This window comes from Emys orbicularis, chromosome 13 (assembly GCF_028017835.1).
Source record: "Emys orbicularis isolate rEmyOrb1 chromosome 13, rEmyOrb1.hap1, whole genome shotgun sequence".
NCBI classification, from domain to species: domain Eukaryota; kingdom Metazoa; phylum Chordata; order Testudines; family Emydidae; genus Emys; species Emys orbicularis.
This window is the reverse complement of record NC_088695.1, coordinates 41,843,189-41,871,183: the sequence shown is the minus strand read 5'-3', so window position 1 is coordinate 41,871,183 and position 27,995 is coordinate 41,843,189. Positions and strand designations below refer to the sequence as shown.

The 27,995-nt window shown below is 41.5% G+C and overlaps 1 protein-coding gene across 1 annotated transcript; it reads left to right on the top strand.

Moving 5' to 3' along the window:
• Positions 1-1,210: 1,210 nt before the first annotated feature.
• On the top strand, positions 1,211-22,558 carry CRLF3 (cytokine receptor like factor 3). Its single transcript, XM_065416107.1, has 8 exons — positions 1,211-1,408; positions 7,114-7,321; positions 10,467-10,554; positions 11,068-11,245; positions 12,415-12,637; positions 13,642-13,774; positions 20,434-20,546; positions 22,066-22,558. The coding sequence occupies exons 1-8, from the start codon at positions 1,211-1,213 to the stop codon at positions 22,317-22,319; spliced, it is 1,395 nt and encodes a 464-aa protein (XP_065272179.1). The 3' UTR covers positions 22,320-22,558.
• The last annotated feature ends 5,437 nt before the right edge of the window (positions 22,559-27,995 follow it).

The window sequence follows — 27,995 nt, the reverse complement described above, 5'->3', positions numbered from 1 at the left end:
GCCTACACTGGCGCTTTACAATGCTGAAACTTGCTGCGCTCAGGAGTGTGTTTTTTACACCTCTGAGTGTTTTTTTACACCCCTGAGCAAGAAAGTTGCAACCCTGTAAATTGCCAGTGTAAACAAGCTCTAAGTAATTAATACTATGTATCTATCCTGGGTACTTATCTGGCTCTCATTACTTTCCCACTTGAGTGCTTCACAATCTTCAGTGGTATTTATCTTCGCAACAGCCATGTGAGGAAAGAAAGTACTATTATCTCCATTTTCTAGTTGGGGAAGTGAGGCACAAAGCAGCTAAGTCCCTGATTCACAAAGGTATTTAGGTTCCAAGCTTCCATTGAAGTCTATCATAGATGAAATCTAGATTCCACATTGAATCTATTTCCCCATGTTAAGTATCCTCACACGTTCTTGTCAAACTGTCTGAAATGGGCCATTTTGATTATCACTACAAAAATGTTTTCTCTTAATTAATTAGCCTCTTAGAGTTGGTAGGGCAACTCCCACCTTTTCATGTTCTCTGTATGTGTATAGATATCTCCTTACTATATGTTCCATTCGATGCATCTGATGAAGTGGGCTGTAGCCCATGAAAGCTTATGCTCAAATAGAGACTAACTAATTTAAGGTGCCACAAGTACTCCTGTTCTTTTTGTGGATACAGACTAACACGGCTGCTACTCTGAAAACTGAAATCTAAGTGACTTGCCTGAGGCCATGCAGGAAATGTAACCTAGTTCTCCCAAGCCCCAGGCTAGTACCCTAACCCCAGACCATCCTTTCTCCTGTGTTACAGAGTGACTTTTACATTTAAAATTAAAAATAGTTTCATTTTAATGCAATGACTGTATTTTCATTGCTCTAATGAATTAATAGTTTACTAGTGTGTAGACGTGTAAAATGTAGCAATAAATTCAATGGTAATTTATTGTACATATCAATGTATTTGTCTTATGCAACATAAGTATAATGAAGTGTTTGCTTTCAGTGATAGGCCTGAATGAACATAGGTAGCATTGAATTCTGAATGGGCTTTTTGCAATCGGGACCTGGGTTTGGTGACTGTGCTTTCCTTCTGCTCCACCAATGCTAGCTTGTGTGCCATATGTACATTTTGGGGTATCAATAAAGTTTTCCTTGATTTAAAAAACAACAACAACAAAACCCCAAACTTATGCCCCGCCCTCCTGCCTGGCTCATTGCCCGGATGTGGTTCGCTTCCGGGTGTGAGGCCAGCCCGGGCGGCTGTTGCCAGCAGCGGGTCCCCACAGCCCGGGCAGGGAGTGGGATGGATCCGGAGGGTGAGGCGCTGCTGCTGGAGGCTCGGGAGAGCGTGGAGGCGGCGCGGAGCTACCGGCGGGAGCTGCAGCAGAGGCTGCGGGGGCTGCAGCAGGCGCGCAAGCAGGTGGGGCATTGGGGGTTGGGGGGGAGAGCTGAGGGTGCGGGGGCAGGGAATGAGGTCAAGGGGAGCTGGGTACAGAGCTGTGCTGGTGAGTGCAGGGTCCTGGTGCTGGCGGGGGTGGGGCTGTGATGGGGGAGAGGAAATAGGGGGTGGGGGTTGGGGTGACTGGGAGGCGGGCAGGGTAGGGACACACCTAGTCCATAGGCTGGAACACACCACCTCTCTTTCCTGGGACAGATTCAGATTATGTGGCGTCCACGCTTCAATTTAAAACAAGTCTCTGGCACTTTGAGGGGGAAAAATCTTCTGAACATGACCTGAGCGAAACTGATGCAGGTAGTTGCCTGCCTCAGACTGAGCAGGTCTGAGATGAGAACTGCCCCTGTTTTGCCAGCTCCAAGAATTAAAAATTAATGAGTCCGCCCCCCACCTCCCAGATCATGAGATTGTCTTAAAAATAATGAGAGGTTAAAATTTTGGAATTTTTATCAACCTTCTGGTTTGGGGGCTTTTAGAGTTCCCATTTTAAAGTTTTTCTTCTGCAACCTTGAAAGATAGAAATCTGCTTTTAAGGAAAAAAATCGAAGCGAAGATTCTCATATAATCGCCTGACTCCATACCCATGCATTCAGACTCAGGTATCTATTATCTGATTTAACTCTTCAGTGTAAACGTACCCTGAATGTCTTTAATTTTTGTAGACCTGAGAACACCCTCGGTGTTAGTTCATCTTGTGGAGTTATCTTTCATTTATTTTAAATCTTACAGAATTTTTCTCTTGTGATCAAGTGTCAGAGGGGTAGCCGTGTTAGTCTGTATCCACAAAAACAACGCAGAGTCCGGTGGCACTTTAAAGACTAACAGATTTATTTGGGCATAAGCTTTCGTGGGTAAAAAACCCACTTCTTGAGATGCATGGAGTGAAAATTACAGATGCAGGCATAAATATGATGTGCTGGAGAGGTTTTAGCTTGGGGCTGTATGTGATGGCCAGTGGTTTTCTGCTATTTTCCTTGTTGGTCCTTTCCTGTAGTAGGTGACTTCTGGGTACCCGTCTCGCTCAAGTTTTACTTAAATCTACAATACCCACCTGGGGAAGTGAAGAAACAGATTGACAGAGCAAGACAGGTACCCAGAAGTCACCTACTACAGGACAGACCCAACAAGGAAAATAGCAGAACACCACTGGCCATCACATACAGCCCCCAGCTAAAACCTCTCCAGCACATCATCAACGATCTACAACCTATCCTGGAAAACGATCCCTCACTCTCACAGACCTTGGGAGGCAGGCCAGTCCTCGTTTACAGACAGCCCCCAACCTGAAGCAAATACTCACCAGCAACTATACACCACGCCACAGAAACACTAACCCAGGAACCAATCCCTGTAACAAACTCCGTTGCCTACTCCGTCCCCATATCTACTCTAGCAACACCATCAGAGGATCCAACCACATCAGCCACACCATCAGGGGCTCATTCACCTGCACATCTACTAAGGTGATATATGCCATCATGTGCCAGCAATGCCCCTCTGCCATGTACATTGGCCATACTGGACAGTCTCTACGTAAAAGAATAAATGGACACAAATCAGACATCAGGAATGGTAACATACAAAAGCCAGTAGGAGAACACTTCAATTTCCCTGGACATTCTATAACAGATTTAAAAATAGCCCTACTTGAACAAAAAAACTTCAAAAACAGGCTTCCAAGAGAAACTGCTGAGCTACAATTAATTTGCAAATTTAACACCACTAATTTGGGCTTGAATAGGGACTGGGAGTGGCTGGTTCACTACAAAAGCAATTTTCCCTCTCTTGGTATTGAGACCTCCTCATCAATTATTGGGCATGGACCAAATCCACCCTGATTGAATTGGCCCTGTCAGCACTGGTTCTCCACTTGTAAGGTAACTCGCTTCTCTTCATGTGTCAGTATAATAATGCCTGCATCTGTAATTTTCACTCCATGCATCTGAAGAAGTGGGGTTTTTTACCCACGAAAGCTTATGCCCAAATAAATCTGTTAGTCTTTAAAGTGCCACCAGACTCCTTGTTGTTTCTGTTGTGATCAGATAATTTCCTTGAAACTGATCCCATCACCATAGAAATCTGTTGTAAACCTATGTGGGTTAATGCCCTGATGTTATGACCAAGTGGAAGATTAATGTTCATTAATCACAGTGGTTTTCAAAGTTGTTGTTATTGCAAACTGCTCAAGGTAACGAGCCTCATAGATGCCTCTAGTCCAGAGGTTCCCAAACTGTGGAGCGCCCCCCTCCCCACGGGAGGGGTGGAGGACTGTTCACGGGGGTGCAGCTGGGGCCTGGGCCAACCCCCATGCGGGGCAGGGAGGGAATGCCGCCCAGCTCTGCTTCTGACCCTGGCTGCCGGCCCTGCACCCGGGGCTCCGCTCCCGGCCCGAGGCCCCAGCTTCTGCCCACACACCTGCCCCCAGTTGTGGCCTTGGCCCCCTTACCCCTGTTCGCATCCCGTCCCCACTCCTGGCCCGGGCAGGGGGGCAGACAGGGGTAAAGGAGGTATGACCCTGAAAAGTTTGGGGACTGCTGCTCTCATCCAAACTTTGCTATCCCTGCTGCAGTGGTGCTGCTTATTAACATAAAATATAACGGGACAAATGACAGTAAACTTGCATTAGCATGGTGAGTATAACTGCTCTGTTACTTTGGTGGGTGTGACTGCTTAGTTACCTTCACCTTTATTTGTGCTGTTTGTTTCCTCTCCCTGGATACAGAACTTTGCATTCATTAGTACTGAATCTTTCCTTGTTCCTGCGACTTCAGTTGATCTCTTTGCTGTATGGTTCTGTGCTTGTATGCATTTGTTTCTGTTCCCCTGGATTCACTTTCCAACTGTGGGCTCGGTCATCTGCTGAGTTGGCCACAATTGAGTTTACGCTAACGAGATATCTGACAAAGGAGGATATGAATCAACTATGCAGGATGCCTTTGGAAATCTCAAGACTCCTAGGCTGGGCTACAGCTAGCAGGACCACTTAGCATTGCAGCATCAACCTCCATTTTAGGACCATTTTACTACAGTATTCAAATCCATTTTCGAGCCTCTGTGTGTGTTTTTACTTTCCAGTATTTTCGTCCTCTCTTCTGTTTGCACATCCCTAGCTCTAGCATTGAGATTCTGATACTGATTGAGTTTGTATACGCATCTAAAACGGTAATGGGTTTGGGGGAACAACCATTCTCTTCTGTCGTCCTCCACCCCGGCCTCGAATATACACTGCCAAACACTTCCTTTTTTTCTGAAATAGTAAAATAACAAGGGAGGGGAAGCCAAGCTGTGTGGCAGCCGCAGAGGCTTATGAAGATTGCTTGAAGAGGAAATTTACTTTACCTAACCCAAGAGCTTCCTGTGTTGGTTGTCAGTACTTCTAAAGATCTAGAAATTACATCTAGGGCTTGGCTTATATTGCAGCATTTCCTTATGTGTGTAAATCATAAAAGCACTTCATAGTAGTGTATTTAATTCTGACTTTTAGCTCGTGATTAATTTTTCACGAATTCAAATGTTTCCTTCTTTAAAAAAATCATATGCAGTGGGTTCTTAATTGACTTTGTATTAAACTTTTTGTAACAACAACTTTTTTGTAATAAAGATTCTTACAATATCCATAGAATCAAAATGGATATGGTGGCATATTCACTATTCACCCTGACTCCTAACAAAAGAACAAGGGAAACATTAAATGGAACTCAAAGGTGATCCATTTCCAGCTGATTTAAAAATAAAACAAAAGTCCCCTTCACACAAATGTGCAGTTGGCCCATGGAACTCCTTGCACCAAGGTTGAGGCAAAAAATGTAATAAGATTCAAACAAATGATCGGTCACTTATGTGGATAACAAGACTATTCAGAGTTGTAATAGTAAATAAAAAAAAATAAAGTTTTGGAAGGGATTCAAACCCTCACGCTTCTGGGGTTAAGCCTCTAAATATAGGAGGAAAGAAGAGATTTTTCACTGGGGACAGCATATTTCATAACTACTGAATACAGGGTTTCTTACTCTTCTGGAGCACCGGCCATGACAGGATACTTGTCTGATCTGATTTGAGACTATGTGATAGTCTTCTTGTAACTTAGAAATTGCCTGTTAAAGATAAATTAGTGACTCAAACACACAGATGGACAGACCGAGTAAACATTGAAACCATTCTCTTTCCACTCTGTGGAGCTGAATTTTCTCCAAATACTGGCTGGTCATATTTCTGATAGGCCTAAACCAAAGCTCAATGAAGTCAGTGAAGTCTTTCTACTAACTGCAATGGGCTTTGGATAAGGCCTCTGCATGCTGAAATATTCAACTACAATGTGGTGAGCCAACAATGAAGATCTTTGACATGTTAAAATACACACAGTTATATCTCTGTTCTAATGCTGTGTGCTGCAGTGCCATTCTCATTACTAATGTGAGTCCAGTGTGTGGGAAGGACCGGCTGCACAAGGAGTGGATATGTCATTGTCTTAGTGCTCTGGATGGATGGGAAATACCACACTGCTGCTTAATGTGTTAACGCAATGACAGGTCCTGTGCAGTTGCCTAAGACACTCTCTCTATCTAGCTTTCAATACAGAGCCTTAATATCATTGGTTCTAACTCTGTTCTAAAACTTTTTGTGTAGCTGAGCTGCTCTCCCTTTTTAATGCACCTGCTCAAGACTTGCAGCTCTAAGGAGCAGCCTGTAGGTTACAGTAGTGTCTATGGATGTTCTTATTGCGGATGAACACAAATTCTGCTGAGAGGAGAAATTTCCCTGACTTGAGAACAAATAAGCTGCTAATACATTTACTTTCCTCAGGAGACTTAAATAGTTTATAGATACTGGAAAGGAAATCTGTTGAGTAAAGTAGAAGAAGGGTTGTCCAGTGGTTAGGGCACTAGCCAAGGACTTGTGAGATGTGAGTTCAAGTCCCTGCTCTACTACAAACTTCCTCTGTTATGTCAGGCAAGTCACTTACCCTTTTCGTGCCTCAGTTCCTCATCTGCACAATGGGGATAATGGTACTGCCTTACCTCACAAGGGTGTTGTGAGAATAAATACCTCAAGATAGAGATGCTCAAATACTACAGTAATGAGGGCCACACTTTTATCGTCTAATAGTCCCAGAATAAATTGATTTACTTAATGTGTTCTGGCTTGATTTGAATTGGTTACATTTTTAATATGTCTTATTTGCATTGGGCTATTTTGGCCATGGCATACATAGCCTACCTCCTAGTTGGCCAAAGGCATCCTGTTGTCCACATGATTTGTGACCCTGTTACGGTAGGCTCATCACTCTTAAGTGTGTCTTTAGTTTGTTTATGGGGGAGATAATTGTCCTAAAGGATAGTCTCCTCTCTTCCAGTTTCATGTGGCTTTCGTCATTATTTATAATCCTTCTCTAAAAGATTACAAGTTTTGCTTTGCTTTCATCGCTTGTCTTTCTGCTTGGGTAGCCTCACTACCTTTTCTCTCCCCTGCTTGGTACCCTTAATCAAATGAGTATCCTACAATGAGAGTATCCTAGTAGGTTTGTTAATTGTCTGAGAGCCTTTGTAAAAGTTGACCTAGCATAGAGCTTTCCACCAGCAAATGCAGGCAATGTGATTCGCAATGATAAAGGAATATTTCTTTTCAGCTGCTCACCCTGAATCCTTCTCTTTTCTGTTGTCTTGAGTCAGATCAGAGAGAGTGCAGCTCTGACAAGGGATGTACTTGAGCAGCATTTTAATGATTTAAAAGGGACCCTGAGGAAGCTGCTGGATGAGCGACTAGTGTTATTGCTGCAGGAAGTGGATGCCATAGAAGAAGAGAGCATCAAGCCATTGGATGAATGCCAGAAACTAATAGAACATGGAGTCAGTACAGCTGATGACCTGCTCCAGGAAGGTAGGGGGCTGTTTAAAATATACATTCCTATAAGTCTTCTCTTAAAGATTAGTGTAGATCAGTGGCGAGCAAACTATGGCTCCAGGCCACATCCGGCCCATCAGACCTTTTAATCCAGCCCTCAGCTCCCGCCGGGGAGCAGGGTCGGGGGTTTGCCCCGCTCCGCGTGACTCCCAGGAAGCAGAAAACATGACCCCCCTCCGGCTCCTACATAGTACGCGGAGGTGTGGCCAGGTGGCTCTCCGCGATACCCTGTCCGGAGGTGCCGCTCCCGCAGCTCCCATTGGCCACAGTTCACGGCCAATGGGAGCTGCAGAGGTGACGCCTGTGGACGGTGCAGTGTGCAGAGCCGCCTGGCCACGCCTCTGCTTAGGAGCGGAGGGGGGACATGCTTCCAGGAGCTGCTTGCGGTAAGCGCCGCCCAGAGCATGCACCCCTGAACCCCTCCCTGTGCCCGAATCCCTTGCCACAGCCCTGATCCTATCCTCCAAACCCCTTGATCCCAGCCCGGAGCCCCCTCTTGTACCCCAAACTCCTCATCCTCAGCCCCACCCCAGAGCCCACACCCCCAGCCAGAGCCCTCCCCCATCCCTGATCACTCTCCTGCCCTCCAAACCCATTGGTCCCAGCCCAGAGCCTCCCGCACCCCTACTCCCAATTTCGTGAGCATTCATGGCTCACCATACAATTTCCATACCCCAGTGTGGCCCTCAGGCCAAAAAGTTTGCCCACCTCTGGTGTAGATCGTAGTGCATGTTACGAACAGCATGTTTTGGCTGAAATGGGCCTATCCTAAACCAACACTAGTAAAGGTTTAACGATCTCTGCAGAATTGGGGGTGGGGGGAAACATATCAATGCTTGCTTATGAGGATCCATATTTTAGCATTTTGGTATATAACCCTAGGATTATAGTATAAATATAAGTATAAATATAAATGGGCTGAAGTATGGAATGATACAGGGGGAGAGTACCTACTTTCAGAGGTATATATTCCCATAAAGTTAACTTCCAGGCCACCAAAGTAGAAGCAATGGATTGTGTTTGGCCTCTTAAAATAAAATGTATCTCAGATGCCCTCATAAATAACAAAACATCTGTGTTGTTTTTGGTACTGTTAAGCTGGCAGTTTATTTTAAACCTAAGTGGAACTTCAGTGGTGCATAGGTCTTATGCTAGTCCAGGGGTTGGCAACTTTTGGCATGCGGCCCACCAGCGTAAGCACCCTGGTAGGCCGGGCTGGTTTGTTTACCTGCCGCGTCCGCAGGTTGGGCCGATCGCGGCTCCCACTGGCCGTGGGAAGCGGCGGCCAGCACATCCCTCTGCCTGCGCCGCTTCCCGCCACCCCCATTGGCCTGGAGCAGCGAACCGTGGCCAGTGGGAACCGCGATCGGCCGAACCTGTGGACGTGGCAGGTAAACAAACCGGCCCGGCCCGCCAGGGTGCTTACCCTGGCGAGCCGTGTGCCAAAGGTTGCCGATCCCTGTGCTAGTCCTTTGCACAGGGGGTAAATTTCACCCTATGTGGTCTAATTGCTTTTGCTCTAGGAGAAAATAATTTTGGATTTGAGTTTATTTTATATTGGAAAATGAGTTTCTGCCAAAATAGAGTGAATGTTTTTTCCAGCATTTGGGACTGGAGGGAAGTTATTTTGAGTCTGTGGAGTAAAAACATAGTGTACAAAAGTTCAAGGATTATACTGTACTGCTTGTCACTGACCTTTCCCTCCCTCGCATCCCATTTATATCTGCAAGGAAAGTCCTGCTTTTCTCCAGGAGATTTGCAGTTGGGACAGAAAACAATAGAAGTGTCGAAGTGTACCATTAAGGGCGAACTATTCCATATCATTACCAAATAGCTAGTCACAAAGGAATGTCGCTATTGACTGTGTCCCTGCACTGGAGAACCTATTCTGTGGCCTGTTTCAGCCATGACTGGGCTGGTTGTTTCCTTGCATTGTTCTTGTCTGTCTTAGCTTTAACTTTCTTCCACTGTGCTCTCTGGTTTGTGAACTGCAACGCGTCGTACAGTCTGCTACTTGTACTTGGATGTGAGTTTTGTGCTTAAGGAAGTTGCTGGCTTGGCTGTCTGAGTGAAGTCCTGTATCCACCAAAACAATTTGTCACTTTCCAAATAGTTTCGCCTACTCCTGTGAAGCTGGTATTAACACCATCTCCATTTGACCACAGGAGGTGACATAACTTGTATAAGTCTGACTGATAAGCTCCCAGATCCGTGGCTACTAGTCTACTTCTAATCCACTGGGCCACAGCTGCCTATGTGGACAGTGGCAGTAAAAGTTTTGCTATACAGTCGCTCTATTCTAGAGGGGCCACCTCTGAGCAAGAAGGGGTTCAGTCTTCATGCACATTCAATCTTTTGCTGCCAAATATAGTGTGCGTTTTTCTTTTTTCTAAATGTTGGCAACTGTCCACTTGGAACTGGACTGAGCTCACATAGCTCCCACAGATCACTGTACACTCATCAGATGATAAACTTGGGAAGAGTCCAAGCTGAATTTAAGCAGAAGTCACTGTAGATCTTCCTGTAACTTCAGGGGTTTCCACGTAAATGTAGGGGATCAGAGCTGATGTGTTTGAAGAGCTTTCTATTTATCTATCCCTACCTTGAACTGCACAGACTATCATAGAATGTTACATTTGCAAAAAATAAAGGGCCTGATTCTGCACACTGTTGAAACTGTTATAATTTCTTTGCCAGTTTTAGCTTTTTCAGGTTCTAATCAGTAAAGATGCTCTGCATTTTCTGTGATGATGTTTCCCTCTTAAAGTAGTTGGGCTGTCAAGTGATGGAGCCAGAGGATAAGGAGCCCTGATTTCTTGCATCTGGTCCCAGCTCGGTTACTGTCTGGGACCTTGGTCAAATCACCTAACTCTCTCATAGAAGTTCCTACAAAGCTCTTTAAGATTGTCATCAAAGGATGCTATATTGTCATATATTATTAACAGCAAGAACATCCAAGTGTTGAAATTCTATTAAAGTGTCTTGCAGGAGCATTGAAAACACTGAAAAAAATTTTTTAACTGTTTGTTCACTTCAGCACTGGTTATTCTTTGATGTGAAGAATGTTTTTCTTGGACATTTTTCATACTAGGAACATTTTTTTTTTACTCTTTCATTCCAGGAGAGAGTGTCATCCATGAGGTCATCGGAGAGCAGAATGAAAAACTGTGCAACTTTACAAAAAAGGCTTTGCACATTCAGCTGGATAGGTAAGAGACATCAGTATGGTGGGGGGATTTGAGAATGCAGCAAGGATCATGATTAACATGCCTCTACATAGGGTTTTTTGTTTGTTTGTTCCCTTTTAAGGCAATGGACATTAGGGACTTTTATTTCAAAGGTTTATTTCAGGCTTTGCTGTCCCACTTACATATAGATTCTGGAAGGGGTTGGCCTTGATAATTCAAGTAGTGTTCAGTCCTAAGATGGTCTCTCTTGAAATATGGATTGTCTGTTTGCAATAGTTTTCATCAATCCCAATGAAAGAGAAGAGATTACTGAGACACAGATGACATCATTAGGCCTAAAATATTAGCTACTTCCTCAGTCTTTTAAGTCTGAAATCTGGAATTCCTTTAATGTTCTAATTTTTAAAACCAGTCCCTTGAAGTATAGAGTTAAAAAAATAATCAACACCACATGTGTTGTCTTTTAAGTGTATGGCTGAAATAGAATTGTATACAAGCTGCTCCCTTACATGTCAGCAATTTTTCTTTCCTTAGCTTGCCAGAAGTGCCCGCCTTGGTTGATGTGCCTTGTTTATCTGCCCAGCTGGATGACTGTCTTCTTACTATAGTGAAAAATCAAATCTTCAACCATGGGACTGTAGCATCTCGGCCGCCTGTACAGGTAGAAGAACTTACTGAGAAGCCTGGCGGTATCCTAGTCCGGTGGTGTAAGGTGAGTAAAATCTCTTGAATGAATGTAACTCAGATTCTCTTTTAGACCCAGTTTCAGAAAAAAGAAGGTATCCTTTCTCAAACTGAATGTCACTTTCACGCTGCATTTCTTCCTCCATCAAGGGAATCATTTCCTTTTGACTTGGGATTTAAAATACACTGGAAGAAATTGTATGTTATGGTTCGATCCAGGTGCACATAATGGTAGATTTTGAGGCACAAGTGTGTGTGGAGGAAGACTTTCACATGAGAATCCAGCCCTTAGACCGCTCAGTCTGGCACTGGGCTACCTGTGTGCTGCTTGATAGTACCTACTGTCTCCCAGTATCTGCCAATTAGTGCAACAGGTCTGTATACAATCTGTTGTGTAGAAAAGCCAGCAGAGCTAGCTGAAAAAACTGCCCACTCTTCCTCTTTTCTGGGGCCAAACTGTTGGAAATGGAAGAGGCAGGAGATTACCTCCCCCAGCCCTCCCCTCTCCCAAAACACAAAAACCAGCCTATAACACTTCCCACTAAACAGATGAGTGCTACAGAAATATTAATTCTGTGACACTATCAGCTAAATAGCAATTGCCGAAATAGGTCTTAGTGTCATGTATTTGTCAGAAGCACAGATTGACCTAGAAATAAACGTCTTGTAGAATCCATAGTTGGTGGTGATATGTATTACAGTAGGTAATTGCAGGTAGGGCCCCATTGTGCGAGGTGCTGTACAAACAATGGAAAACTCCCATTGATTTCAGTGGGGCCAGGATTTCACTCATAGGGATAAACATTAAACTTCTGCACCCTTAAATATTTGGTACTCTGGTAGGTACAGTGGGTGAGTAAAGAACCTCAGATTTTGTATCAGACGCTTGGCTAATTGCTTTCTTCAGTATTCAGAAGGCATTCCTTTTTTATTCACTAAATCAAAGGTATGGTTGCTAGGTCCATACATATTTAAGTTGCTACTGGATGGCTCTATCTTCCTTGCCATTCCTCCCCAGAAGTATGAAAGAATGTTGTGTTTCGGATTTTGTTTTAACAAAGGCCAACCATTGGTCACCTTACCTTGCGAAGGACAAATGTTGCTAACTTGCACTGCTACTGGGATACATTGTAGTTCAAAGAAATCCAGGGAAGAAATGGTCATGATCCCTTGTTAATGGAATAAATGTCTGTTTAGGTGGATGATGACTTTATACCACAAGACTACAGGCTTCAGTATCGCAAGAGTACTGCCAATCACTTTGAAGATGTGTATGTTGGCTCAGAGATGGAATTCATAGTACTACATATCGACCCCAATGTTGATTACCAGTTCAGAGTCTGTGCCCGGGGTGACGGACGGCAGGAATGGAGTCCATGGAGTATTCCTCAAACTGGCCGTTCTACATTAGTTCCTCATGGTATAAACTTTTGTTGTTAGTCTTCTGAAGCTTATAGTGTTTGTGAAAAACCCATAATGTGCTGTAGATTTTGTGGAGCTGTTTGCTGTCTGAAGACAATGGAATTTGCTGCCTTGCAATATATGGAATTAAATGTGTATCTAGATAATACAAGGTAATTAGATACATACCCTTCTACAGTTGGATTCTTTGCTTAATTTTAACTGCAACTAGTTCTGTAGCACACATGGTAGCTATCAACCTGATGCTTGGGCTGGAGCAGCGCCTGCACTTGGAAAATGCCAGTGTGAGATTCTGTTCTATGTTTCATGAAGAATTTTAAATTCACATTTGTCATTGCCTGTTGTGTCAGAGCCTGTTTGCAGGGGGTTTCTACCTACTTCCCTTTTGTATTGGTTGTAATGAGAAATGGAGCGTTAACTCTTGTTCTGGCTTTCCTCAAGGATTTCTGGTTTCTGTAATAGCCTGGGGTTTTGCTTTCCTTGAGGGTGGAAAGTTAGGCTTCCATTGAGAAATGAGTTCCTATCTCATCGTGATGTTATTTAGACAGGTAGCTGAGGGGTTAGCAAGATTCACTGAATGACAAAACTGAAGATCTTTCCTATTTTTTCCTCATTATTATAGAAAATCTACATCTATTAACTTTGTAAATGTCTATAAGGCTAGTTCTTAAACTGGCTGAAAATGAGAGAAATGCCAGGTTATCTTTAGTCCCAATTAATTTTATAAGGAAACTGTGTAATATGCATTTTTGTCACTTCTTTGTAAGCAATCATAGCCAAGAGTCAAATGCAGGTTAATCTTTTTGGCAACAATCACGATATTGCAAAAAATGCCTCATTTCTCTCTCACTCCTTTTGCACATCAATGAGAGGTTAGCCCCAGAGCTATGGTAACCTGACTCTAACTTGCAGATGAAGTAAAAAGACTGGATGCAGCCAACTGAAGCTCCTTCCCCACATGATAGCCAGTGAAGTAATTCATGTTTTTGTTTTTGTTTGAAGAATGGACAGCAGGTTTGGAGGGTTACAGCCTGAGCAGTCGAAAAAACATAGCACTTCGAAATGATTCTCAGTCATGTGGTGTGCTCTACTCCAAAGCTCCTACTTACTTCTGTGGGCAGACATTAACGTTCAGGCAAGTACATGCTGTATTGCCATTGCATGCGGCACTTACGCAAACGGAATTTCCTGTTTTGTCTCATTTTGCTACCGCTGTGTTGTACAGAGAACTCAAGCCTCACTATGCCTTTAAGTTGTAAACTCCCAAATCACTGACTGAGTGGTGTGTACATAATACACAGTCCCATTTGTGTGTGAAGCCTGAACCTTCCTCTGTTTGCTTCCACCTCCTAGTTCTTCAGGACAAAGTCCAAGACCCTCTTGTAGGATCCATCCTAACCTAGAACAGGAGCTGAAGTGCTCTATTCCTTCCTCAATGAGGTCCCCAAATTAGCCTAGACTGAGTGGAGCTGTGGGGTGTTTAGAGCTTTTTTGGTGCTTCTCAGCAACTGCTATGACCTGATCTAAAGCCCATTGGTATTCTTCCATTGACTCCAGTGGGCTTTGGATTAGGTCCCCTAAACAGTAACCTCTTTCCTTCCCAACCCTCCTAATTCTTCTAGGACTGTTGGAGCGTTGTTTTCATGTGACAGTGTAAGAATGGCTGATTGGCAGTGGAGTAAGTTCTCAAAAAGATACCACCTCCAGCATAATTATAGCTCTGGTCAGATGACTGTTGGTTGCCATCTGTAGAAACTCCTGAGGGGAAAAGATAGCATGGGGAATTTACTTTCAGGGTTAAGAATTTAATTTGGCACAACAGTGAGATTAGAAACCTTGGCAGCTTTTCTGCATTGAGCCCTTCCCTTGAGATGATGCTGTTTGGCTGGGGAAGAGGAGAGTCCCTGTGGAGATGTCTCGTCTGCCAGGCGGTGTCAGTTGTGATTGTAGATCTAAGAGACTTAGCCATAGTTTTTCCCCACCTTTCTCTTATTACAGAGGCACACAGACTGACAGTTTTTGTGTAATAGGCTTGACAATCCTGCTGCAAACTCCACTGGTAGCTTAGGGGGTGTGATTATGGTGTTTATCCATGTAGCTTTTAGATGATGTTACATTAATCCTAACCCTGAAACTTAGATTCTGTTGGCTTTGGATGGTCATAGGGCGAGGGCATATTCAACTGTCCTCTGTCTGCCATGGATGCAAAGAGCTCCACAGCTTCCATCTCAAATAAAACAATAGGCTTAATATTGCCTGGCACAGAAGCATCTGTGCTATTAAATGCAGAGCTTTGAGGCTTTCCCTGGTTCTGTTTCACACCAGTGTCTCTCTTACCTTTTCATATTGGTAACAGAGATGAAAATCCTTTTGATGTGCAGTTTTTTTGTAGTGTGGATTTTGCTCGTTCTCTCTGAGGAAAGATCATGTTTCTGTATCACAGAGCACTAGCCCACATGTGTCTTCAAAAGATGTGATGGAACATGTGTTTTTTTTAAAGAGAATCTCAAAAGTTAGAAAATAGATTGTGTTACTTTCCCCAATCCCCGCAAGAGCTTCCCATTTCAAAGCATATATTAGATTCTGCTAGTTCACTAGATGCAATACTTAGCATTTGGCTTTATCCATCTGTTTCAACAGTACATTCACAAAGGGATAACCAGCCTCCTGGATAGAAACGGCCAAGACTCATGTTACAGATAATCTTCTTGTCATATATTCAGGAAGCATAATAGCCTCTCCAGTGAGTAGCAAAGCTGTAATAAAACCAGCATCTCGTATGTCCCCTTCTCATAACTAGATCTCTTTAATCGGAGTGTCACTAACCAAGACATTTAGATGAGGCTATAATTGGGGGTATGATGTAATTGGCCTGGGCCAACATTATTCCCAGTTCTCTGCTACCCCCATGGAGCTGTGCTTGGAAGGGATGGTGAGAGATTCTCCAGGGTGACCACCCCCTGCTCTTCAGACTGCAGTTGTTTGTAATGCTTATCCTTGCAGTAGGAAGACAAGATTAGTCCAGCTGCGCTAGCAATTCAAGGTGATACAGCCGGGTAAATGAGGCAGTCTGAGAGGGGCGAAACAGTGTGCCCCGGTGACTCTGGCAGGCTTAGTCTAATCTACATATAGCTAATTCATAAATTAGTGCATATGATGGATGGTGGCTTGTGCATCTCTCTGTTTTGAGATTAATGGAAACTGTGGGGTGTTCAATTTCACTAACCATAAAAACCTATGGTTGATCTTGTATATCTGTCTACTCCCTGCAGTTACAAGGAGACGACATCTTGTGGGCTGCATGCTGCCTTCCAACAAAGTGATGATATAGGATTTAAAACATGGTCTGTTAAATAGTATTTCTACTGCATGTTCTAGATACACTCAACAACTCCAGGTCACAAGTTCTCCAAAACTGCAGAGAAAAATAGTCATCCTAAACATGGATTCTAGACCAAATGGTTTTCATTAGTAAAATGAATAGCAGTTTATCCCTGAACACCACTGAGACATTCATAGCTAAGTCTTTCTAAAAGTTCCCTTATATACGACGACTCCTGTCTAGGGCTGTGCTTCCTGGGATGGTTTGCTGCTGGAATTGACAAAAATATTAAGCTAAGAAATGGTGTCCTGCACCAAACCCATAGGCCTGTTAACAATTTAAGCTTACCCCCTTACTGGGGTGCCCAGCCTGCCACCATGCCCATGGTCTTTATAGTGCGTGTGTTGGCATATTATGTTTGTAAGGACTTCCACACTGTTGCCCTTGAATCCAGTGGTTCTGTCCTGCTGATTGTGTAATCGCTCGGTCTTCCCTCTACTACTAGTCTAGCTTGTTTCTTTGATCTGCTCAGTCGTATACGCCAATGTGCATGAAGTGATAGATCAAAGCCATGGATCACTTACTTGAAAATGGGTTTTAAATGTACAGATAAGCTAGTGCACTTGGTCAGCTTTGTGTTATGCAAACATACATATTTCCAGACAAAAAAATCAGAGATGCTGCATTAACTGGAGAGGCATAGAATTGGTGTTCTCTAATGTACAAAGACATTAACGATATCTGAACATTTCTAAGTTAATATTTATAAAACTGCAGTAATGACTAGACCTAATGAACACAACCTTATCTAAGGTTCTTTTGTACAAACAGTTTTCATTGTGGATCAATTCAAAATGCAAAACTTCAAGATACTTAGATTTTTGTTTGTTTTCTTTGCTTTATAACATAGCTTTCAGCTATCTCAGTGATGATTTCCAGAGAACTGAAAAATCTGATAGAATGAGAGTACAACATGGTTCCAATTTGGATTTCTCCTGTACATCTTTAAGGAACTAACTAATAATTTGCCAGACCACTCTCAAATCATAAAATATAATTAAAAGGGGCTTTATTAATTTCCAGTTCTTCAAGAACTGGAAGCTGCTGTTGCATCTTTGTGAAGTTTGACAAATCATAGAAATGTAGGATCTCAACAGGTTATCAAGATGAGCTTCTTAAGCTGAGGCAAGATCAAGTATATCTAGACCATCCCTGACAGATGTTTGTCCAACCTGTTCTTAAAGACCACCAGTGATGGGGATTCCATGACCTCTCTTCAAAGCCTATTCCAGTGCTTAGCTACCCTTACAGTTAAAAAGTTTTTCCTAATATTTAACCTAAATCTCCCTTACTGCAGACTAATCCCATTACTTCTTGTCCTACCTTCAGTGGACATGGACAGCACAGCACAGCCTGTAACATGTTTGAAGACTTATCAGTTCCCCCCTGCCCTCCGTCAGTCTTTTTTTTTTTTTCCCCCCCCCGAGACTGAACATGCCGAGTGTTTTTTCCCTTTCCTCATAGATCAGGTTTTCTAAACCTTTTATCACTGTTATTGCTCTTCTCTGGCCTCCCTCTAGTATGTTCACATCTTAAAGTGTGGTGTCCAGAACTGGACACAGTACTCCAGCTGAGGCCTCACTAGTGCCAAGTAGATAGAGCAGGACATTTACTACATTACACTCCTTTAACCCAGAATATTAGCCCTTTTTTTTGGTGATCCACTGTAGCCCCTAGACCCTTTGGAGCAGTACAGCTGCATAGCTCAGTGTCTTTCAATCTGTGGCCTGTGAACACCTGAGGGGCCACAAACTATGCCTAAGATTTCCAAAGGGGTCCACACCTCCATACAAAATTTTTTTAGTGGTCTGCAAATGGAAAAAAGATTGAAAACACCTGGCATAGCCAGATATTCTTCATTTTGTAGTTGTGCATTTGATTTTTCTTAAGTGTAGTACTTTGGTCTGGTGTTTCATCTTGTTGAATTCAGATCAATTCTCCAATTGGTCTAGGTTCCTTTGAATTCTAATCCTTCTAATTCTAATTGCATCCCCTCCCAGATTAGTGTCATCTGCAGATTTTATACGCATATTCTCCATTCCATTATCCAAGTCATTTATGAAAATATTGAATAGTACTCAACCCCTGTCTACACCGTACATCCTTCACGTTTGACAGTGAACCATTGATAACTACTTTGTGCACCAACCTTATAGTAATTTCATCTATACTACATTTTTGTCAAGTCAAGATTGTCAAGTGGGACTGTGATAAAAGCCTTACTAAAATCAAGATATATCACATCTGCTTCTTCTCCACCATCCTCTAGGAAATTAACCCGTCAAAGAAGGGAATTAGGTTGGTTTTGCATGATTTGTTCTTGACAAATCCATGCTAGCTATTTCTTATAACCTTATTATCCTGCTGGTGCTTACAAATAGATTGTTTAATAATTTGGTGCAGTAGCTTTCCAGGCTGACTGGTCTATAATTCTCTGGGTCTTCTTTGTTTCCCTTTTTAAAGATAGCTACTATGTTTTCCCTTCTTCAGTCCTCTGAGACCTCACCCCCTGCCATGAGTTCTCAAAGATGATTGCTAACAGTTCCAAGATTGCTTCAGCTAGTTCCTTAAGTACCCTAGGATGAATTTCATCAGGCCCTGACAACTTTAATACATCTAATGTCTCTAAATATTCTTTAACCTGTTCTTTCCCTATTTTGGCTTGTATTCCTTCCCCCTTGATAATATTAATTGTGTTAAGTATCTGGTCATCATTAAATGTTTTAATGAAGACTGAAGGAAAATAAGCAATGAACACCTCTGCTGCCTTGATGCCATAAAGTATTAGTTGTATCAGCTCCAGTGAAAACCAATCCCCCCCAAAACAGGGCAGGTTATGTTTTCAAGAGTGCTCAAGGGATTTAGGAGTGACTTTGCCACTTAGTAGTCTGTTGCTTTGAAAGTCAACATAATGTAGTATTCGAAATCACTTGGGCTTTTTTGAAAACTTTACCCAGCATCTTTAAGGAACAACAAAGAGTAACAGAGGTAAATGTATGATTCACGGGACAGAAGAAAACAGATCCATTTATAGAAGTATCTTTAAACATAAAGCTTATATGGCCTCCCTCTCCTTTATAGGCCTGATTATTGGCCTTTGGCTGGGATGTGGGCATTCGTTTTCAATGGTTTGTCCATACACACACGTTTGTTTGGTTGATCACTGGAAAAGTCTATCAGTTCTTTATCAAAATTATAAATTCATCTTGGCAGAAGCCAGGCTTGCAAATTACTTGTTTTAAGATTCTGTCCCCACCTAAGGCATGCTCTCTCTAGCCAAAGAAAGTTAGCAGGATAAGTTAGGGTCCCATAATTGTTAAGGGAACCTGCTACTCTTTATAATAAAAGCTAGAGAAACAGCCTGCAACTGAGGGATTAATCCATGACCCAACACAGGGCTTCATATTAATAGGGCTATATGGCTGGTCAGTCTCTTAGTGACAGTCACTTTATTAGAAGTTAAAGATTAGAACAAAAAAGGGTAACTATGCATATGGCAGAAGTACACCAAGCTCAGAAATTCTGTAGTGGCAGCAGGCTGCCTCTGAGCACTTAGTTGCCCAGATCATGGGTTTATTTTCAATACCCTAACAATTGATATTTGCAAATATCAGGTATGATTCTATTCACATTAATACATTTCCATTCTAGCCTCTCTGCAATGACTTACCCTTTTACAGTTGACTAGCACCACTGATCCTATTTTTCCTTTCAAATAGATGAATGGCAACTCCTTAAGAGTGTACAGTGTTAATCTGATAGAGATTGCACCTTGTTCTTCTGCATGATTCATCCTCCTTTTGTCATGGATATCATCTCTATTAAACCCACTTTCAACCCCTCTATTAGTAACTTAAATCAGGGTTATGTTCTGAGTCCCTTTTAAGGAGCTTTTGCTGCACATAGGGCCTTCTGTACCTGCCAGAAGTGGAGCACTTTGCCTTAAAAATGTGATGTTGACAGTTTGGTAGACAATGACTAAATTTGTGATTCTGCCTGGATTGGTACAAATACTAATAGATGGGACAGCCAGCCTAAGGCCATGTGCCACAACTGTTGAAAGTGGCAGGCCACAGGCCACATCACTAGGGGAACAGTTAACAGAACAAACCAAAAAAAAGAAAATTTTAAGATTGTGAGAAAAGATACAGCTGTAATCTCTAGGCCTGCTGAGCATCTGCTACAAGCTGAAGAGAAGTATATGGTGAAGCTGGTCTTAAGGACCTACATGATCAATTACTCAGTAGAGGTGGTCTCAAAGTTTGCGTGAAATTGTGGTGGACACCTTGGGGCCATTGTAAAGAGGTCCTTTATGATAAGGTAGTGCTGATTTGGTATGAACCTTGCTGCAGTTTTTACTGTTTTTTGTTAATTTAAAACTTCAGAATTTAACAAAACTTTCTTCTTCATAGAATTGAAACAGTTGGTCAGCCAGACAAACGAGACAGTATAGGAGTCTGTGTGGAACAGCAGAACGGCTATGATTCTTTACAGCGAGATAAAGCAGTATGCATTAGTACAAATGGTGAGCTCATTAATATTGCACTATTGAATATAATCTACTTGTTTGTGAAGATCTTGGCTATGTCTCATGTCTATTCTGTGCTTTCCAACATATTTATCTCTAACGGCTGGATCTTTTGCTGAAGTGTTGTTACAGCTTCCAGCAACCTGAGCAGTCGAATTCTGTTGTTTGAAATGAACCACATGGAAGTGTACTGCATCTTTAACATTCACAAGTTTGCTTAACACTGTGTATGCTAAAGTAATTTGCATGTGTTGTTCTAAGACTTCAAAAAAATCAACTCAATTCCTGAGACTAGTCCCCATTTAGGAAAACCTGCTTGGAGCTGGGCTTTCCTCTTACTGACTGCTACTATTGAAGCCTGCCCTGTGTCTTGTGTATTAGATAAATTCATGGAGGATAGATCCATCAATGGCTGTTGGGTAAGAATGCAACCCCATGTTCTGGGTGTCCCTAAACTGCTGAAACTGGCTGACAGTTGATATGGATGGATCACTCAATAAATAGCCTTGTTCTTTTCATTCCCTCTGATGCATCTGGCACTGGCCACTCTCAAGACAAGATACTGGTCTGGATGTATAGACTTGGTCTGAAATAGTATGGTCATTCTTACTTTCTTAAAAAAGAAAAGTACAACTGATTTTTACTTAAGGTTACATTGATAAAAGAGAACAGTACAACTGGTAAGCTTCCATTTTATTCATCAATTACCCAAAACTTTGCCAAACACCACTCAAACATCTAAAAAGAGAGTCCCTGCCCTCAGGCACTTACAAGGAAAGAATTAGTGGTATGGACAACTTTCCTACCTTGATAGTGCAGTCAGTCCATGATAAGCAAATGCACTGGAGATAGGAAGAGGGATAACATGTTATTTTAAAATCATTTATTTGATCTATGCTTTACTGGCGATCCTTTGTTTCTTGACCCAACAATTAGTTTGCCATAGCCTTAATTTTTAATAGTAGATCAACATAGTATATGGTCCTATCTTTGATCATTAATTCTTGTCTATGTTTAATGCTTGTCAATCTCTGTATTTAACTTAAATAGAATATTTAAGAGCTATTGTGAACCCTAGTTTCTATTTTATTGCTGAAAGTCAATGGTTAATAGTTTGGGATAGAGGGCAAGTGAAAACATTTTTAAGTTGATTGTTTCCTGATGTGTATAAGGAATGTAATAGTGGAGCTCTAATGCACTTGTGTTTCAGCTGGTATATTTGCTTATTATGCCAGTGCAAAGTGTCACAGGAACTGTTTAAAATGTTTTGTCAATACCACCTATTCTGTTTTTGGGAAGAGCTAAGACTGGCACAGAATTAGTGTAGCTGTTATAAAGTTCCATTATGATTTTACATGTCAGTTTTCTTTGGGTTTGAGTAGTGAGCAAATCACGTGATGATATGCATTCTGGGGGGGCTGGGGGGAGTGCTGGGGCTTTATCAGTGGTGCAGCCAACTTCTGCCCCTAACCATTATGCACTGTAAAAAAATGTTTAAATATCTTGACTGTTTCAGGGGCAGTATTTGTAAATGGCAAGGAGATGACAAACCAATTGCCTGCTGTTACTTGTGGATCAACTGTGACATTTGACATGGAAGTTGTGCATTTAGGTCCCAATAACAACGAGGGAGGAAACACCAAACTCAGAGTAACCATCAGTTCTAACAACAGGGAAGTAGTTTTTGATTGGGTACTTGATCACTCATGTGGTTCTTTATATTTTGGATGTTCATTCTCCTACCCAGGCTGGAAGGTGTTAGTGTTCTAGCCTCTCTAGTTGTTTGCTCTAAATTTTAAACGTTGAATTCATTTTTCCAGCTTTTAATATCTAACTTAGGTTTAACAAAACTTGTATTTACATCACTTGAAGGTCACTATGTTGTACTTAGATCCATTTCAAAATAATGGAAAACATGATTTATTACTCTATAAAAAGCTAAACAGGCAATTAATTTCATACAGCCTTGGAATAAAAACTGGAAAAACCTCAGGGTACATGTATTGAATGGAATGAACTTTGCTTACTGCTGCTGTTCTGTGAAACAAGCCTGTAACACTTTTGGCTTAGGGTTAATGGTCCAAAGTTTTCTGTCCCACCTACAATAAGAGCAAACTATCTTAGGGCTAGTCTACACTTACCCGGTAGTTCGACGGCTGCGGATCGAAGTTCCGAGTTCGATTTATCGCGTCTGGTGTGGACGCGATAAATCGAACCAGGAAGTGATCCCCGTCGACTGCGGTACTCCAGCTCGGCGAGAGGAGTACCGCGAAGTCGACGGGGGAGCCTGCCTGCCGCGTGTGGACCGCGGTAAATTCGAAGTAAGGTATGTCGAATTCAGCTACGTTATTCACGTAGCTGAATTTGCGTACCTTACTTCGACTTGGGGGGTAAGTGTAGACCAGGCCTTAGTAAATTTCAGAGACTTAGTTACAGAATACTGCAACTCGAACTTTAAAAAAGCAGAACTTTTGTGGTTCTACATAATACATTTTCTTCTGGGTGTGGTACGGGTTGTCATCATTCCCCAAAAATAAGAATGTCTGAGCCTTAAATAAGTTGAAATATGTAGTCAGGCTGTTAAGTGTCATTTCTTTACCAATGTGCCTTACCTTCAAATACTGAACAGTAGTTTTTGTGTCTTATGGAATAAGTTTGATAAACCACATGGACCATGCTTAAGACCCAACACTTTAGTACCATGAACTATGGAACTTAAGTCAGACCATAAAGCAAAGAATGGTAACTTATTTTCTTGCTCTATTATAATAAAGTGTAGTAGTATAGGAATTTACTATGAATTTGAACAGGGTAGTTATAAATGATTGGGTAACAGTATTAAACTAGTCCTGTTTCTCGTCCAGAGACTATTAGTGTTACTTGGTTTACAAGAGCATGTTAACAAAAGAGTGTTTAGAGCCCTAAAATACAATAAGTATATAAAAAACCTTTGCTTACCTCAAAGGCAAATATTGTGTATATAAAGCAATTGTGGCAGTTTTTTTTTTAAATACAGGTGGTGATATTTTGTAAAGCTTTTTTTTAATAGATCATACAATCATAAGATCTTGCCCTATTCCTTTCATTTAAATTTACCCATGGCTGTGGTAGCTACAGATGCCCCATATACTAGTCACAAATAAAGTTACCCCATTTGGACTATGTGAATTTTTCCTGTCTTTACCCTAAAGGATATAGGAGAAGCAAGTTGATTTTAAGACAGGCAACAATTAGGGGCATGGAAAAACTCAGAGGGGAGGGATTATTCACATTAGAGAACATGTTGAAAGTGGTGAGAAGCCAAAGTAGGAACTTTTATTCCCCTTGTTACACAAGAAATATATTAAATGTAAGTGAAAAGTAGAAATTTCAAACAGATACCAAAAATCTCTTCAGCCACCACAGAACTAGATTAAGATTTACTGTGAAAAGATGGTGAGAATTAAGAATTAGCTACAGGTAATAATACCCACTGAGATTTTTGGATCTTCAAACTTCATCATATAAACTGTTCATTGGGGATTAGGAGGAAACTTTGTCTGGGAACAGGTTAAGTGCAGGATTTCTTCCTTTGAGGCAGCTGATAGAGGACATTTAGTGTACTGGATTAGATGGACCACTGATCTGATGCAATTTTTTTTTTTTTTTTAACATAATATAGTTCATCTATACCTAGGAAAGTGCTTTTGAAGACTATTCATGTAGTATCCCTATTTACAGCAGAACAGAGGGTACAACTTGCCAATAGTCAAGTTAGCACTGAAGCTGGTAGCAGAACATAGGTCTGTTTCATATGCCCATGCCTTATCCACTGGATATTTCTGATCCCTTTCCCTGTGAGTCCAGATGTTAGGTACTGGGTGTGTATGATTAACCTCCATAAAACTCTACTTCAAGCAAAGAGAGCCAGATTGCGGTCTTTAAGAAAAAAAAGGGTATTCACTCTAAGAGGCAAATGTATGCCTCCCTCTTCTTGTGAAAGGGCTGGTAAGAATAGGTAACTATCAAAATATAAAATGGAGATACATTATATAGGGCTTTGTTCACACAGTTCAGTATACTCCTACCCGAGATAGTTCTGTCAGCTTGTTCACAGTACATACTACAAACCAGCTTAAAAAAATGTAATTTGTAGTAAGGGCTGGTACATTTGTACAAGATTTGAGAAATGTCCAGCATGGTAAACTAGCCCCTGCACTACTGCAAACCCTCACTCTCTCTAGCTTTTAGGGAGGGTATAATTGAGGTCAAATCAGTCTTACCTGAAATCATGAAGTTTAAGGAGATAAGTCACTTACATTAAAACCCATCTTTTGCCATTATCCAAGATGTCAGCTTCCAGCTGTTTGTAAAGACAGATTTGTTGTAGATGATCACAAAGGCTAGACGCATGAACTACTAGATAGGTACTCTTCAAACACCAAAGTACTCACCTGTACTGTTAATCCTTTTAAAGAACATTACTGTAGCAGTAGCTTCTCCAGAACAATTAAAGGTTTCAGCAGATTGAAGGCTTGACACTTGCAACTGCTTCAAAACATGTTCCACATCTAAATACTAGAGTCATGCAAAAAGCTTGTTGTAAATACAAAACTGCTTATGAAACTTTGAAAGTATGTTCTCTGAAGCCATAATACTCACTTACCTCAATGACAGATGTTTGTCTTGTGAAATTATTTTTTAAAAATAAAAGTTGATCCCTGAACTCTGTTCATGTCTGTTAATTGTTAGCACTGCTTATATTGCTCTCCTCACCCCTCCCTCCGGAATAAACCTCAGCATCTGTTCAAACTAGGTATACATGAGCCCTATACTAGTAAGTCCGTAGATCAGATGACCAGCATAACTGGGTCTGTCCATAAACATGTCTACTCAGACCAAGTGCAGCTTTACTATTATCCTTTCTGTATGGAATTCTTTTCTAGTAATTTTCACAGGACCTGCTACTGAAGTGTACATAAACACTGTTGGTGATTCTTCCCTCTAACCTCAGAAGTGCTACTGTTGGGAAGAACAAGACAAGCATAATTTCTCCCTTTAAGCCACAGCTAGTTCATTTGCCACAAGACCAAAGATGGTATACTTGAAACTTGCCTTGCTCATTATATAGGTCTGCAAACCTTGCCACAACCCGCATTAATTGTTGTTCACGTACATTGCTAACATACCTATGCCTTAACTTCCTCTCACTGCAACTCCTTTCTGTGGCTTCCTACTCAGTTTAGCCTATGCTGGTGCCTCCTTTCATAAAATAAACACAGCCTCTCACAACTCCACTGGCTCCCTTTGTTTCAAGATCCATTTCTAAACTGCATATTTAAGCACTCTATGAACGTTATGCAGCCTATTTCAGGCATTGCCTCACTACACCCCTGCCTTTTGCTCACCTACTATTGGCCATGACTCTTCCTTCCCACAAAAACACAGCTGGTGAAACACCAAGCCTTCCCAGCAGTATCTCCCCATCTCTTCTGAAAACTCCTTTCATATTGACTCCATTTGGCCATTACTATTGTTATTTGCCTACTCCAACTAGTCAAGCAGCAGCTTTGCTGAATTTCTTTGTGTCAAAGTCCACCTTCCTTTGAAAGAAGTATCAAGAACACCACCACAAGTGTTGGGAGGTGAGTGTCACACCCACACACAGAGAGAGAGAGAACGCGCGTGTGGGGCATTGCCCCTTTAACCATGCTGCTCTTTTAAGTAGACCGGCATGTCCAGATGCAGCAGCAGCTGCCAGCAAGTTCCCTCTGTCCTGACCCGTCATGTGTCGTCCCCCCCAACCCCGCTCTGTGGAGATGGGGTACAGGGGCACACCCTGACATCAGTGCTCCCCACCCTGCACAGCAAGCAGGAGGCTCCCAGGAGCAGCTCCAAGGCAGAGGGCAGGAGTAGCATAGCAGTGGGGGGAGGGACACCTGAAGTGCACAGCACTTGATAGCCTACTGGGCAGCCGCACAACTTAGAGGGGCCTTAGCTCACAACATATACACCATCTACCCCAAACACCCACCCTCAAAAAATGATGAAATAAAAACCTGTAAATGAAACAAAAAATCTCAAGCGGATTTTTTTAAACCTTCAAAAGAGCAAGAACCAGAGACTCCCTGAAAGTCCATTAGGGATTTCAATACTGATTTTATGGGGAAGGCACTCAGATACTACAACGATGGGTGACCATATAAAACTCTAATATAGACAGGAGAACTGTAACAACCTGACAGATGGAGATTGTAGATGATCCAGATTTGGTCAAAACTGAAAAGAAAGTTACGTTGTTCAGACAAGGTATTATTTGTGGCCTTTTTGCACGCACACAAAATGACTGGACAACAATGGTGGCAGATTTTATATTACTGAACTTTATGTACAAAATCTGATTTCAAATAAACATTTAATGTAAAAACAAAGGTTCATTTAAACAACTGAACTTGCTTCTTTCTTTACATCTACTGTACCATTCAAATGCTTTTTAACCAGCTTACATGATTTCTTCAAAATTTCTTGTTAAGGGTACATATAGAAAAGGCATCTTTATTATAAATAGAAAACAAAGGGATTTTTTCAGCTTTTATTATAAATTGACATGACATACAAAGTTTACTGGACAGAAGTAATTTCATTACTTTTTTGGGGATCACCAACTTTTTGTGCAAACAATGCTAGCCTTCTTTTAAGCATTAAGAGCATAACTGCTTAAGAAATGACATAAGCAATAATTCTAGAACTACATCTCCCCTAAAATAATCTATTTTTTTTACATATGTGCACAGCTTTAGCAAATTAAAGCCAGAGAGAAATGCTTGATGTACTACCCAGAGGCATAATTAGAGTTTGCTATAACTCAGAACTGACAAATCAAAGAGTTTGTAATGAAAGCTGCAGTTTCCCTCTTTCCTATTTTTACACAAAATCAGTGACTAAGAACTTAATACTGGATGACAAATCACATCCACACCATTAGTTAAATAGTCTCACAGTTAAACACATCTTAAGGACCATCAAAATCAGTATTTACATTTTATAAATTTCTGAAGACACCATTAGAAAGCTTATATATCCCTTAAACAAAATAGGGAAATGCATCTTATGGTGATGGAATGAAATAAAAAAATTAAAAATACCTGTATTTACAGCAGCATTGTTCCTTTATAAATAAAGAATATGAAAAATGCAATATCTTAAGGATAATAAAAAATTGAGGTGATGTCACAACCACAGTGCTTGCTTGAATAAACCCTTCGGTGCTGATACTGTACCAGTAGTGAAACCACTTTCCATTGGAAAAAATCTGTAAACATATGCATAAAATGTGTTAACAGCAGTGCAAAACTGCTCAAATATATTTAGTCAGCATCTTAGTATCTGTATTGAATACAATACATCACAGAATACTTGCATAAGAAGTGCAACACATTTTCTGGTCCAATTTTACAGTGCATTTTT